This window comes from Pagrus pagrus, assembly GCF_965226575.1.
Source record: "Pagrus pagrus genome assembly, chromosome: 19".
Lineage (NCBI taxonomy): Eukaryota > Metazoa > Chordata > Actinopteri > Spariformes > Sparidae > Pagrus > Pagrus pagrus.
Genome location: NC_140203.1, coordinates 19,322,568 through 19,338,176, shown reverse-complemented (window position 1 = coordinate 19,338,176; position 15,609 = coordinate 19,322,568). Strand labels below are relative to the sequence as shown.

At 42.8% G+C, this 15,609-nt stretch overlaps 1 protein-coding gene across 2 annotated transcripts in view; it reads right to left on the bottom strand.

Annotated features, from left to right (window-relative positions):
* The window catches only part of phf24 (PHD finger protein 24), a 36,742-nt gene extending 21,520 nt beyond the window's left edge, over positions 1-15,222 (bottom strand). Inside the window, exons 1-2 of one of the 2 annotated variants that reach the window (XM_084383927.1) lie at positions 14,769-15,222; positions 1,940-2,367 (exon numbers count right to left, since the gene is read on the bottom strand). In XM_084383927.1, the coding sequence (XP_084240053.1) occupies positions 1,940-2,365 (426 nt within the window). In that variant the 5' untranslated portion in view covers positions 2,366-2,367; positions 14,769-15,222. The remainder of the gene's footprint in view (positions 1-1,939; positions 2,368-14,768) is intronic. The other variant, XM_084383928.1, reaches the window with a different exon arrangement.
* Positions 15,223-15,609: the final 387 nt, after the last annotated feature.

Genomic DNA, 15,609 nt, shown 5'->3' with positions numbered 1-15,609 from the left:
AGGTCATTTATCAACTTCTAAGATGCAGGGAATACATCTAGAGATGAAGACTAATAATTCAGTTTTATCATCATGCCACACAGTAACAAACACCATGCTGACTTGGGGCCTGACACACCAGGCTGATGGTAAGCCATTGGCCAAAGTCAGCAGTGGCAGCCTTAGGATGTTAGCGGGGCAAGGGCGAAAAAAGTAAAAAGGGCAGCACATGTATGCTGGGGGGGCACCAGTGCACCCAAAGTCGTAATATATATTTATAGTGAAGAGAGGGCACTTCACCACATTTTGTCTTCTGAAAGGCCATCTTATCATGTTTTATCTACCATGGGGGCATCCAAGAGGACACTTTCAATGTGTTTTTTCAAACCCTTGCAGTCTGTCTGTTGAAGCGTAAGGTACAGTATCTCTGGTGCACAGTTAACATTTTGGCTTGTTGGTATTGCTAAAGTAAAGCTGATTGCTTGTAAAGCACAAAAATGTTAGCCTCTTGGAAATATATACAGTAAGCGGCTCAGAAAAGTTAATAGCTGAGGTAGATTTTGATATTTCTTGCATACAATGGGAGAAGAGTTTTAAAGGTGAGGGAACAACATATTAAAAGTGCAATATGTAAGAATTGGCCACCTGTGGAATTCATACTCCAAACAAATAGGGAGCAGCATATCATGAGAGTAACCACTAACTGCTGATAATTGCAGCTGCTGTTATCTGGTAAGCTCAGTTAGCCGTGCAGCTAGCGGTCATATCAGCTGACTATGCCCAGACCGGGAGCTCGGAGTACCGGGGGGAGTGTTGGTGTTGTTTACTATAGGATGATCATCTTTCAAAGTGGTAACTGGTTAGCATGCTAATTTTAATCGATATCTCTGCAACACAATACATAGATGTTTTAGACGTTATGTCAAAACAGTTTCTTCTTCGCACTCTGCTGATAATTTTACATTTTTTAATGTTTAAAACAGAAATTCTTACATATTGCACTTTTAAAAACAAAACAACAAACTAAAAGGCAATGGATACGCTGGCTAAATAAACAAAGATGTTAAGATTAACTAAAGAAAATAAGATTTAGTTTAATGTTAGTGTGGGTAAAGCCTCAACTCAACACGTTGATGTACAAGTGCATGTCATCAGCATAACATTAACAACTGACAACATGTCTATGGATGTTGTGAAGAAAAAAACATACACTATACTTTACATAAGAAACTAAAGACAGAGTTGCTAACAGAGAACCTTCTGCCAACCATCAAAAGTCTTAGCCTGGCAGAAACATCCCATAATATTGCTTTAGTCATTCTGGACTAGATATGATTTGCGTTCACCTTTCAAAATTCCCAAGTACATATCTATTAACGTTGCAAGGTAGATGCTTTTATTTCTATAGCTCTTGTTAAGTGTAGCCTTAGCAGCACAGCAAGTTGCCAGGCAATGTTTACTCTTTGCAAAATAGCAAACCTGATGGTGTCAGTGCTCCTGTGAACCCAATCCCCTGTTGTCAGCGTCATCCTGGATATGGTCACCTCTCTGAGCCAACTAAAGCAGCCCGCCCACAGGATGCACGCTGTGAGGAGTCCTCGTGCACAACAGCAACACATCTCCCAGCTAGTGTGGGAATAAAAAAGCCTTGCAGAAAACTACATTTAACTCATATTTTCTCACCTTCAACAAGGCTGTTTTGATCAAGCCTAAGCGTCCCTTTACAGCCTGGCTGGTCTGCCTTATCATAATGCCCAACTTGAGGGAGGAAAAAAGATAATACGCTCCTGTTGCCATGGAGATTCTTTGACATCTCTGAGACATCTCTTTAATCCGAGGACTTATAGAGTGTGTTCGTCAAAGATAGATGTATTTTTATACATTCCTGATTCAGATAACAGCCTGGCCATGAATTCTCAATGACCAAGATCACTAGCCACCAATCTATCACCATTAATACCTGCTCTTTCTTTTCCAGCTCCACCTCTACAGGCTGGTCATCGTCAGCTTCCCTTTTGGGCCGCACGAATGCTGGCGGCGTGAGCTGATGGCTCTTGTCGAGGTCTTCAGGCTCCACTCCTTTCCCGTCCCGTAACCTCGACCAAGCCTCCTGGTTGACCTTGCACTCATCCCTGGCTGACGCCGAGGCCTGCTGGGAGGTTGACGGACCTGCGCTATTATCTGTCTCTTCTTGCTCCGCCTCCTCAGTGATCTTCTCGTCAGCATTGGCTGAAGGTTTGGCAGGGCCCTCACTCTCCTCTGCATCTGCTTCTGCCTGTTTGGCTGCGACCTGACGGTCCTTAATGCCCGCCTGGAAGGCAGAGACGACAGCGGTGGCTTTCTGCACCTTCTCCACCTGCTGCTTCTTTGACATGAGCACTCCCATGGCTGCACACAGATGGAGAAAGAAAGAAGCAGAATACAGTTAGTTAGTAAGTATGTTATTCACAGTTTATTACAACCTTGATTTACAACAGTAAAGTTATTATCCAAGATTAAAGCTGCAAAATGTAAGAATTGGCCACCTGTCAAATTCATATTACAAACAAACAGGGGGCAGCATATCACCAGAGTTACCGCTAACTGCTGCTAACTATAGCTGCCGTTAGCTAGTTAGCTAAATAACAGTACAGCTAGCTGTTGTATTTGCTGACTCTGCCCGGACTGGGAGCTCTGAGCAGGGGGGGAGTTTTGGTTTTGTTTACTGTGACCTCTTGAGGTACAAATTGGACAGGGGCTAGCTTGTTAGCATGCTAACTTTGACAGATATCTCTGCAGCACAATACACAGAAGTCTTAAACATAACATCAACAATGTTATTTATTGTCACTCTGTTGACAATTATCTTTTGTCTTACATGTTGCACCTTTAAAGCCCCGGAAATTTTTGAGATAAGCACTCAAAATATCAGATAATGTGCTTCATCAGGTCATTGTGGGTGTGGTGTGATCAGATTTCACGGACAGTGCTGGTAACATAAGCAAACAAGTCCACTGCTGTTGTCAAACTGTGACTATCAAATATCACTAGAGTGTGATTGGTGCCTGGGAGTACATGACATCATCTTTTTCCAACTGAGCGCCGCCCTCTTTAAACCACGAAGCATAGAAAAACACAAAAACAGAAATCTCACACGTGACAAAATCAAAACTGCTCTTTGGCAGAACAATTGTGTGTTTGTGTGGGAGTATGTTCCTCACAGCGCATCATTGATAAAACAGGATTTCAGGGCCTTTAATCTAGTATCGAGGATAAATACATGTACAGCTACGGTAGAATAATACACAGTTGTCTACATACATGGATGTCTTTCAGTAGTACCCCCTATCAAAATGATTTGTAATCAACCACATCAGTCATTTGCAGAATGAGTAAAACTCTTTTGTTTAAAATATAGAAGAATACAAAGGAAAACATGAGAAGGACAAGCCTGAGGTCAAACACAGAGATGGGATGAGATGAGATCATCAAAACACAACAAACATTTTCTCTCTTTGCACATTGTTATCTCATTTGTGCTCAGTGTCTTCTCTTTCTGTGCTCACTGCACAGACCTTTCATGTCTCCCAAATCTCTCTCGATCCACAGTCTGTCCCTGAACTCCTCTCCTTAGTACTAATAAACCCTGCCCATCTGCTCCTGTGGCTGTTCAGTCTGCATGACGATGTGGATATTGCCTGAGATTTTCTTTTTCTTTGCAGGAGTCAAGCGGCAACAATAGAGGCGCAGACTAAGAGTAGGTCTCACAACTCGCAGCACACTGAAAAAAACTGTGTTGTATCTTTATATACACCTGCTTTTAGATTTCAAATCCCAAATAAAACCTTGCAGTGGTGGTCTATGTTGCCGTAGGCGATACAGTACATGACGATCCAGCAATCCTGAATTTTCTCTAACGTGTCTGTAGCTCTCCACAACTCATCACATGAAGAATACCATGCAACTTAACACCAGCAAATAACTGCTAATCGAACTGTAAATCATTGAGATCGATGAAGGTCATGTATCATCGTCGTCTTGACTTGTGGATAAAGGGATAAAGCTTCTCTCCAAATTACTAACAAACACTTACGCCTCGTTTCCGTTTTGTTTGTGTCTGTAATTATGGACGTACGCCCCTAGTGTTCAATGCAAGGAAATGCATTTCTAACCATAGAAGACAAGCTAAGTTTCTTCTTCTGTTTATACACGCATGGAGGAATATTATTGAGACAACAACAGGAGCCATAATGCATGGAGACAAATAACTGAGGAGGTTGGCTCGCCAGTTGTGTAGCTAGCTACAATATTTGATTAAAAGACTAAACCACTATGCATGCACTCTATATGTTAGCCCACCAGCTAGCATGCTACTAATGTTAGCTAAGTATACCATCGAACGTTTCACTTAATTAGAGGAGTATCACATCCATGAGTCAGTTAGCCTATTCGTTTTAACACTAACTTGGCACACAAGTGCGTACAGTAGGTCCACAATCTGCGGCAAAAATTAAAAAAAATTTAACTTAATCAATAGATGCTCAAACTCACAACAACAGGAGGAAGAGTTTTCACAAACACATCAATATTACAGCACATACAATGGGCCTGTAAAAGCTATGGCCTAGTAGCAGGTACTAATAGGGTTACGTGGCAAACCTAACCGTAGAAGTACCTGGCCATGAATATAGGTTTGCATTTGTCCAGGTTTTAAGATACATTATTCATCTCTATGAGATCTCTGTCTTCATCTTAACACAATATGGAGGAATGGAATTTTGTTTTGTGGTGGCGACAGAACTGACAAAGACCGGTAATGTGTCCTTCCAGAAACAATGCAACAGTTACTTTTGGAAGACCTCACTGTAAAGAGTTTTCATTGGAGCTACTTTCTACCAAAGACATAGTCCCAAAAAAACTGTTGACTGTCGAGCAGCAAAGAGGACTTCATTCACTTGGGTAGTGTAAATTCCACCAAGAGCTTTGGTTTTTACGCTGAGGAAGGTGTTTTCCCATCCATTTTCCCGAGTAAATTTCCATAATTGCTCAGGGATTCAGTTCAGTGCGACCTACCTCCAAAGGTCACCCTGTTCAACCTGCCTGTTCTTTCTGCCTTCATTAACCTCCATAATTAAGTCAGGAGGCCAGATTTTACTCAGAGTTGAGAGAATCCCATGAGAGTCAACCTCGTGTGCATGTGAAGCATGCGCCTTCTTTTTAATCCCACAGCAGAATAACTCATACACATCATCAATCATCACAACTTGCTGAGCGCAGCCAGCCGAGGATATCTGACATCAACTCTCTTCAATTCCGACTGCTCACCACACGAAGTGACTCGAGATAAGATAAGGTAAGATCAACTTTATTGATCCCCGAGGAGAAAATTAACTTCGCTCTCCCTGCAGGTTTTAAATGAGTTCTTGCTGGTTATCAAAGCGAACACCTTCAGACTGCTGAGCATTTGAAAAACTGAGACAATGTGGTTTGTCGGTGTTATTTTTATAGTTATTGTTTTATTTTGGCAATAAAAAACGACTGAAGTCTATCGATTCACACTGGATGGATATAAAAGGTGATACAATTTTGACTGAGAGGATGTTTTGGGAAAACTGTGACACTCTTTTCTTCTGACATTGTGCTGGAGTCAGAAATATCCTGCAATTGTAAGGAACTTCCAACCAAATATTTTCCTCAACTACAGAAAAGGATTAGAGCCACTGTGAAATCCCACAACTCTGACTTTTTCTTTTGTCATTACTCAGATTTCTTTGTCATAATTCTGACTTCTTTCTCAGAATTCTAGTCAGTGCTCTCTCATTTTTGTGGCCCTTATCCACTTCCGTACTAAACACATTAAGTGACATCATAGCTGTAAGATGTGGCACACCCTAACGCAATGTAGGTTAGAAATAAGAAAAAAAGACAGATGCACAGACTGACTTAGTTCTCGTTTCCACCTAAGTGAGACGCAAACGTGAATTCCATTATTGTTAACAGGCGCCTGTCATGGACTCAAGTTGATTACATGGTACTTATGGGACATGTGTCTTTGCTCTCAAATGCAATCCCATCCATCCACGCTCCACATAAGTGCTTGTGTGAAATTCAATCGCATTTATCTGAAGTGAAATGGGAGTCATTCTCTCTCTCTCCCTTTCCAGGCTAAGACTCTAATAGCCTGCACTGCCTTCTGTTCTCAGGCTGCGGGTGGACTCACCCTTCATAGACTGGGGGAGAAACAACACTCATTTGTACCACACAGACTTCAACAACGGCACTACTGTCTCTGGTTTCAGACATTTAAACAATCCCAAAAAAAACAGAAGTTCGGAGAGATACAAGCCACAGTTAATCGGATCAAAATTGAAAGCCACTTTTCTTCTTTGTTCGCGTTTCCCTTCATTTAGAAAAACTAGATACTTTATTGATTTCTGCACTAAACATACATTTTGTCTGGAGTCTCTCTAAAGGGAGGTCAAAGGTCGAGTTAGCCGAAGCATAGCACTCCTGCAGCGGTATTAACTGTCTCCCATCTGACTAATTTAATTGTTTCGGGTGTGTTGCATGTCCACACTCGAAAAAAATGACAACATGGAGTACACTCTAAATGCCAACATGCTTACTAAAATCACTCAAGTGTGTTGTTGATGGACTGCATTGTTCCACAGTGCAGAATAGGAATGAAACAGGTGCTCTGAATTGGACAGAAAAGTGAAAAATGTTGCATCATGATGGTGAAACGCCCTCAGATGGAGGTCAGAAAACAGAAAAATCATTTAAAAAAACTACTTTCATAAGATCCCTGAATATCTGCCAAGCCGTGCTCGGGGGGAAAAACTTGGACACACAGATTGTCTTCCTCAAGGACAAGCACTTCATTTAAAAAGGTCAGGATCCCTGGTAAGGACGCCCTCCTGCAGTCTAATAAATGACAGCAACATGGTGAGAATACAATGATTAAAAATACACGTAAGCACGCCTGTGGAATACCAACTGAGACTGTTATCCCAACTGCAGGAAAGACAATCAGCTCAGTGGGTTTAGCACAGATTAGGCTGAAAGGTTCAGTCCCATTCTTTTAATGCAGGAGTAGTTTGGATTAGTTTTCGTGTGAAAGGGAAAGGAGCAAATAATCGCAGGAGCTGACAACAGCAACAGAGTCCAAGACTGTCTACCTGAAATAGTATCTCCTTATGGAAAGTATATCTTTCCGAACACTCTGATTAAACAGTAATCTGCCAAACGCACAGCTGAGTTTTAATATACTTTTTGGCAACGCTGCCTGTGTGAGACAGATCGGGGAGGATTAGGCGCAACAAATGTCCCAGGCTAGAATTTTACTCCCGACATTACAATAATTATGGTATGTACTGTATCTTCTCCTTATAGCCACCCACCATTTTTTTTATTAATGGAGAACAACAGACAGCTTCCTCCCATCTAGCATTTCCATTCAGTATTATTGTCAGACAAGGCAACTGGATTGCTTGTTTCTCTAGGTCCAAACATGAATTTATTCATTCATAAAGTCTATAATGGAGACGTGAAAGCAGACAGAAATGGGGACTGGATCAGTCAGGCAGACTTAATTTTCCCAGGAGATGTTGTGCCGGGTTGTAGACGAAATAGCACAGTGAAAGCGAGCTTTATAGGGAACCAATCTGAACGCCAGTGGTGTCATTGTTCTTTAGGCATTACACTGTGCAGTCGACATTCACTTCATCATGATTAGAGGCCCACTGATACTTGATTTTTTGGGGCTGATGCCGATACCTATATTAGGGAGTTAAAAATTGCGATATTGATACACCAGCCGATATACACAACATGTTTGCAATGATCCCTCAAATGTCAAGCACTTGTGAGAAAATATATGTAACAGTGTATGTAAGTTATGCACCTTACTGGGAATGTAACGATTATAAGTTATTCAAAGCATCTTTTTCTACATTATAATCTAAAAAAAAAACAACTTTCCGTGTCAGCACATATCGGCCAACATATGCTGTATGTCAATACTGATATATCTATGAGAGGCCAATATCTGCCAATAATATCAGCCAACCACTATATATCAGTCAGGCTCTAATAATGTTGCGTCTATTTCTAGTTTAAGCAAAAGCTATAGTTATATATATAAGTATGACCATATTCTTGTATGCAGACATACAATTCTGGGTCGAGATCAAGGGGTTGTAAGGTAGAAGAAGAAAAAATACGTCTTGTTTGCGAAATATATACAGTATTGGACTGGTTGGCAGCCGGTAATTCTTGGTATTAGTACTTCTATGCACCTGGCCTTATGCTATTTTGCACTTTCTTTGTTTCTCTTTTGTTATCGTGATTATAATGTTCAATAATGTTCTGACTGTGGTGGTCCACCACTCCTGAATGAATGTAGAGGAAACACTGAAACTACTGTACCAAGAAAAAAGGAGGCATCCACAGATTTAATGGCAAGAGGTGGTGAAACCTTTCACCCAAAACCGCAAACAACCTTGTGTTGGCGCTACATGAAGAGTCAGGATATCACCAAACTTAGCAGGATTCATCCTTTAGGAACCATGTTCAACTTTTCACGGCAATCAAGAACATTATCAATCTGGACCCAAGTGTCGTACTGACTGACAGACTGATAATGCCATCGTTATAGCCATGCTGGCGGCATGGTGTGGAAAGTCAAGATAGCACACTAAACGAGGCTATCGCTTGAACCACTTGAATACATAAAAATCTTTTAGCAGAAGCTCCCAAACAGCTCATAGATGCACCATAAATACAGGATATGTGGCGATCACAATACAGGATGGCACAGTCATTATCATGGGGACGCAATTATCCACTGAACTGACCTTCCCATTCCGGATCAGAGCAGCGCTGGCACAGACATTAGACAGAGACAGCCTTTAGATGCCAGAGATGCCTGCGAGGACCAGCTTGTAAACTGCCGCCTCTTTTACATGAACCCCAGGAAAAAAACAACAGGAACAAGCTTTTTGCACGCTTGAAGGCAATAGCTTAAAATAATCGTATGGTTGATGTATGGGTTGAATGCTGATACCACAGCTGGATTCTCAGTCACTGTGCAGTGCAGATAATGGACCACTCCATTTTAAGAGATAATCAACTGTAAAAAAAAATTGCTCTTTAATGGCCGGCAAAGTGAAATGGCTTCATGAACAGTCAGTCAGAGGAAAATAAGAAACAATAACAATAAACTAAGTGCTGTTACAAGCCCCAAGGTCTTCATACACTTTATCGAATCAATGTGAGCAATAAATAGCGCAAATTCCATTCTCCTTTGGATGTAAAGCCCTCACGACCCTCAGACAAAATCTCCTTTCAAACATATACTGTATAGATAGATAGATAGATAGATAGATAGATAGATAGATAGATCAAAAAGGCAGCAAGGGAACAATGGTTTGCATTCTTCAAACAGAGCAGGAAGTGAAGCCACTGCTGAAGAGAACAATCCCCAGCACACAGACGACCTTGTCATTTTCAGGTTAACTTGTGAATTTTAAACAAGGGTGTTTTTTTCTTTTCTTATCTCCGTGCACAAGTGGATTCTGACACAAATGGGTCAGTGCCTGGCTTTGATACCTCAGTTTATTAGATAGCATTGAGTAACCTGCCACTTGGCTGCCTCGCAAGTCTGAGATCCAAACGCTTTTGACCGGCAAGCCTGTCAAACTGCTCTCAGCCTCTCTACCTGACTGACAAGAATATTTGCGAAGGCTCAACACCGGGGTGCACTTCACGCTCACAAGAGACGGGCGATGTAGGTTATTTGTCTTCCGTATAACAGCACTCTAATGAGCAGCAAAGACAAACATATATTCATGTGGATCAAACACTTTATTAGAACTTGAGTCTTATTCTTGTAGTTGTTGGCCATCATTTCTATCTTTAGCTATAACACTGGACTCACCAAGTTAGTGATCTGACAGCACTAAATATACCTACGCCTGAGGGGACAAGAAACACATGAGCTGTCAGATGATCATACACGTTTTAAATGCACCTCCTGGTTAGCTGAGTTCTCAAGAAGACAAAATTAGGACAAACTGTAAAATTATTGTGGAGTAAGCATCCATCGTAACTTAAAGAGACACTAGCATGACATTTAGAAATGCTATATAGAACGTTTTTTCTACTGTAATAGATTATAATTTGTAATAAAGTACATTATGGTTATATATCCCAGTACTGCTGTTTCTTCAGTCTGGTCTACAGTCAGCTGCTGGCCGGTCTGGACCAGCAGGTTGGTGATTCCACTGGTTTCAAGTAGGGGTCCGATTGTATGTAAGCCTATGAGAAAATGAACCTACTTCTCATTTGAAACATTACCTCATTAAACGGTTTTCTAATGCATTTATGGTGTCAGTCGACACTTTCAAGTCATCTTAAACTGAGCACGATGTTCATTTTGTAAATTATGCTCCCATTTAAAGTAACATAGATGAAAAAGCATGGTTTGCTTTAGGGTGTGTCTACATGGCAATTCGCAAGTCGCTTCCACCATGTGTCCTCGGGTTAGTCAGATCCAAATCAAGATATCCTCCCAAAGCTCCACCCTCTCTTTCAAATATGGTCACTTCTAGCTGATCAAGATCAAGATGGCGACGGTCGTAATGCCAAACTCGGGGCTCAATCACGGTAAACCAGCATATGACGTCACGGTGGGTTTAAAACTGGATGATTTAAATAAGTGAGCAGGTAGCTTCTATCGCTTACTTCAAATTTGAGGTATTTACTTGTGTGTTTGAAAATAGCTTGTGAACATTAGCTACTGGTAAAACCTAAAGAAATCACATTAATCATCTGGTCTTGTTCAGTGCAGTGTGGCTAATCTTTGGGCTAACAATAAGATAGCTGTTGATAGCTAGCCTACATGTTTGCAACAATATCTAGGGTTTTTTTTCCTTGTCTTTGGCAGAACTAGGTTGACTAACCAAAGTGAAGTAGCATGTGAATTTGTAATGAGTAGCTAATTGATGACAAGAAACTTGCTAACGCTGCTGACTTCCTGAATAAACATTCACCTGCACACATTTCCTGAGCAGAAAGGAATAAACTTACATTTTGTTAGCTCCAAATAAAGCTTTTTAGATCATCTAGCTGAGACTACCTGCTTGTTTACGACCTGTTTGATCATCCGACTGCCCGGGTCTTCTTTTATTGACCCATCCCACTTGGTTGAAGGGATTTCGCCTTATACCAGATCTCAGTTATTACTCTGTGTGATTGAAACCACAGCCAAAAAACGACAAAAACCAGACACAAGCTGTGACAAATGGCAAACGTGCCTTCAAGTGGCTACTGTATTATAAAAAGTGATACCATTAAAGCTCAGCAGTCACCTAAATTCAACCCTTCATATTACATTTGAGGGCAATAGAAGCTGATGAGGATGGGATAAAAGTCCCTCAGGCTTGACGTTCGCTGGGCTCCTGCAGGAGCAGCTGCCTCTGCTGCTCTGCTCTCTTTCCCGGACCCCTCTGAATGATTTAAATGCCCCTGGATTAAAAAAGATCTGGACCAAGGGAAGGAAAACAGGGCCACTCCTTGGGGCAGAACCTGACATATATGACGGAGAAAATGTTGTTCTGTCGAGCTGCACTGCGACAGAATATTCTCAAGGAAGTTGCTGATTTTCATGTCCTGACAAGATTGAGAATTTCTTCCCGAGTTCATTTACACACCACTTCTCTGAGAGGTCAGTCCTTGGTTTTCTTCCCTATGTTCTATGACATTATTTTTTATATGTGTCTGCTACACATTTTAGATTCAATATGCATTCAGGCTCTTGATTCCGTGTCAGCAATTGAGTGTGACGAGCTCTCAGATGATGAAGCTCTCAGGAGCATCTTGGTTTAATTAAATATTGATAATTTCTGAGGGAGGTTGCACCAAAGTGCTCTTCAAATCCTTGTGTTTTTTCTTACTCTGCTCCTCTGAGTAATCCTTTTGTACACCGTCCACAATCCACTCATTAACTGAACACTACCAAACCGTGGCCAGCAAAACACACTCCCTCCACTACATCAGTTCACCACAACAGCAGCATCCGACCTGCTGGACTGACGCTCCTTCATCACTGCGTTTGTGAAATTTGCAAGTCCTCTTCCACTCGGAAGTCTGAAGCCATGTATTATGCAGAAACAGGAAATGAACCTTTAGTTCGATTTGGCTCTGCTTTCAGCAGCAATGTATCAAGGCCAACAGGGACACCTTAAGGTCTATATTAGTATTCAGTCCTCTGCTGGCCAAGTGTCACCATGGGAATGTTACTGAGATCTACGGGAGCTCATATAACAGCCATTTATCAGTCTAAGGAAAACAGCCCAATACCACTAAGACACATGTCAAAACTTGGTCGTTTCACAGTCGGTACTTTTGCTGAAAGATATGATTCTTTCAGGTCAAACAGTTTATAGAACCGGATCTGTTGTCATTGTGGGTGCATTTGGCTGGCCAGGTGCCACTAAAGAAAACACAGAGGAGGAGAGGATATTGATTTAAGATGTTGCACAAGGTCGCCGTGATTATGTGACCGGCCGCCGTGCTAAGGTAACTTCACCTTCAGACAGAGCTGATAACGGCAAATGTTCTCCAAATACAATGTAAAGGAGACCGTTTTTCTCCCTATCCTTCGGTGTTTTGTCTCAAAAGTTAAAAAGCTCACAGCAGCTCCTCTCTCTGCTCCTACAGGGCCTTAAACGCCTCGTTAGTAGTCCCGCCTTTCATTCCGCGACTTGTTGACATCACACTATGTCAACATGTCGCTCATTTGCATCTATGTCTAGCGGCTAGTTTGGCACGTAAGACCTGATTTAGAACGGCTGCTCTGCTGTTTGCTCAGGCGTGTGTGAGCTGACCAATCAGAGCAGACTGGGTATTGGAGAGGAGGGGCCTTAAAGAGACAGGAGCGTTTCAGACAGAGGGGGATACAGTGCAGCGGCATTGGACAGTATGAGGAAACTGATGTGTTGTTTGAGTAAAAACCTATTCTAGTAGTAAATTATGAACCTGAAAAATAGTATTATATGTGTCCTTTTACTCTGTGTTATCAGGAGGAAAAAAAACACATTATCATCTGGGAATGGATGTTTTCTCTGGACCATATTTGACAAAATTGCCTATATTTTAGGAGACCAGATTGCTTTTCTCAGGGTGTTATTGCTTTAACACTTAAGTAACATTTGGTTCCCAACGTTTTGGTTTGTGACTCCTTAAAAGCCAAGTAATTCTTCAACCGTTCAGCTAATGACTGTTTTTTCCTTCTCGGGTTGCATTGCAGAGTGGAGGTAAATGTGTTGAGTGCTTCATAAGAAAAAGGCTAACTTGGATTAAAGTCTTTTAAAAATGTGTCACAGAATCGTTTCTTTTTCTTTCTTTTCTGATTCCTTTAACCATCTTGTGTCATGTTAACTTCACCTTCGGGAGCCCCTGTGTCGGGTTAGGACATGAGCCGCTGCTTCACATGGCAACAAAACAGGCGCTTTTTACCCTACTAGACAACAGATCAGAAGAAGACCCACTTTTGTCTGCCGCACTGTTATGTATGCATACATATTATAGCATAAAACCATTAAAGGGAAGCTAATCTGTATCTGGCTCTACTCGCATGCCATGTGTACTGTATGGTTCCCTTCCCAAAGCTGCTGGATGTCACTGTTATGTGCTGATTAGAATCCCAACCAGCCCTCCTTTTCAGTCCTTGTTTCAGGGGAAGAGGAGGGTTAGGAGAGAGGGGGGTTAGATTTTTTGAATGGAGGCCCCACAAAGCATGCCTTTTCATGGGAATGAATCCCCCTTTAGCCGAAGATCTCACCCACGGACCAGGGAAGCAAAGACCTGGAACTAATTACACTAACGAGTTCAGCCTGATCCCTAGTAATAGCGAGTGAGTGGAATCATTAACAGCCATTTAAAACACGCAGATGTACGTGCACCCGGACACACAGAGTCAAATCACCCAAACACAGGAGCTGGAGCGTGGTTCGGTGAGATTCCTCGTTTCTTCTGGAAGAGCTGCTACACATGCATGAAACAGCAACTGTCCCTCTGGCATTTTAGTGCCTGAACACAACCGCAAGCTCGAGGCTCAGCAAACGCATACGGGGGTTTCAAATTCAGCTTGTGAACAGACTCCCCTTTAAATGGAAAAAACAAAAAGGGAGAAAAAGTGGCTGAATGGAGGAGGAATTTAAATCTCAATGCATCGTTAGGTTGGAGACATCACGTTGGCATTCAGGCGCTGCCAGGCGGAGAGACTGTGCCAGCCAAACGCTCATGAGAGAGTGTGACAAGAAGCACAGAGCAGCTCAGGCTGCGGGACTCTCTCCAAGGATGACACCGAGATCGGCTTGTTCGGGGGGCTGAAAAACAAAGAGAGGTGGAGGGCTTAATGGACAGCAGCACTCCCCTGTGGGACAGCGCTGGAGGAGGGAGAGTGGACAGAGTATGTCTGCTGCATCAATCCTGAATCCTCCAGCCGTGCCTTCAGTGGCAGGATCCTCTCATTCATACAACTTCCTGTGTCAGGTCGTGATAGAAAAACACAACAGTTTGTTCCCTCAGCGATAACAGTGTAAAAGAAGTCACGTTTTATGGAGAGAGCTCTGTAAAACTCCTCCATCCACACCCTGAGTGCATGCTGACCTAAATATGCATCCCATGCACGCATCTGTAATGAGGCTCCCTATAGGAGTCCCAGCACAGCTCACACAAAAAAGAAAGAATGTGGATCAGCACAGTTTGTTATGTAACGCTGGATGGTACAGGAGAGCAGGACTCACCGTCGAGAGTAAAAAGATGCTGCTGTCTGCTGTTGACTTTGTCCTTCCTGTCTCAAGCCCGGCCGTCCAGCATGGCAACACTTTGCTCGAATGAAGTGTGTGTGCGCTCCCGGTCCGCTCGCAGGTCGCTCGGCCGCCCCGCAGAGAGATGGATGGTGGAGGCACTTTATTATTCCTTCCTCCTCGGAGAAAATTTACAGTCGGAAGCAGCTTGGCAGAGCTTGGCAGGGATAGAGACTTCTCCAGGAGGCGCGGACAGCTCCAGTGCTGAAATCTTTTCTCTTTTTTCTCTCTCTCCTCACTCCACCCTCCTCCTCCTTCTTCCTGAGCTATACTCCCTCAGTACAGCAGCCTGCCGGCAGCAGAGGAGACCTTGTGCACTCACAGACGGCCACTGAAGTTAAATCGCCGATTTATAACCATCACATCCTCTCTCACCCCCTCCACCTCCACCCTCCTCCTCCCGAGAGCTCCTGCGAGTTGATCGCGATCATTTAGGTTAATAACTCGGTCAAGGGGCTCCACAGTCCTGAGCCTGCCGGGACCACCAGGGCCCCGCAGCCCACCCCCCCAAAAAAAACAAGATCATGACGTTGGTAGAAGATGCCCTCCTCAGCAGCCAATTGTTACACACGGGATCGTTTTGGAGAATGGGTGTGTGCAGCTCGGAGGGTTTAAATCCCATTTGAGTCACATATTTTGGCATCAGAGAGAGGGGGGGGGAGCGAGGGGGGAGGGGGGTGATGACAGCAAGTGAAGCCTGGAGTGAGAATTTTAGCATATGTGTGACATGCAGGCATCTCATGCATGCAGAGCTGCATCTGCACAGCACAGATTAAAT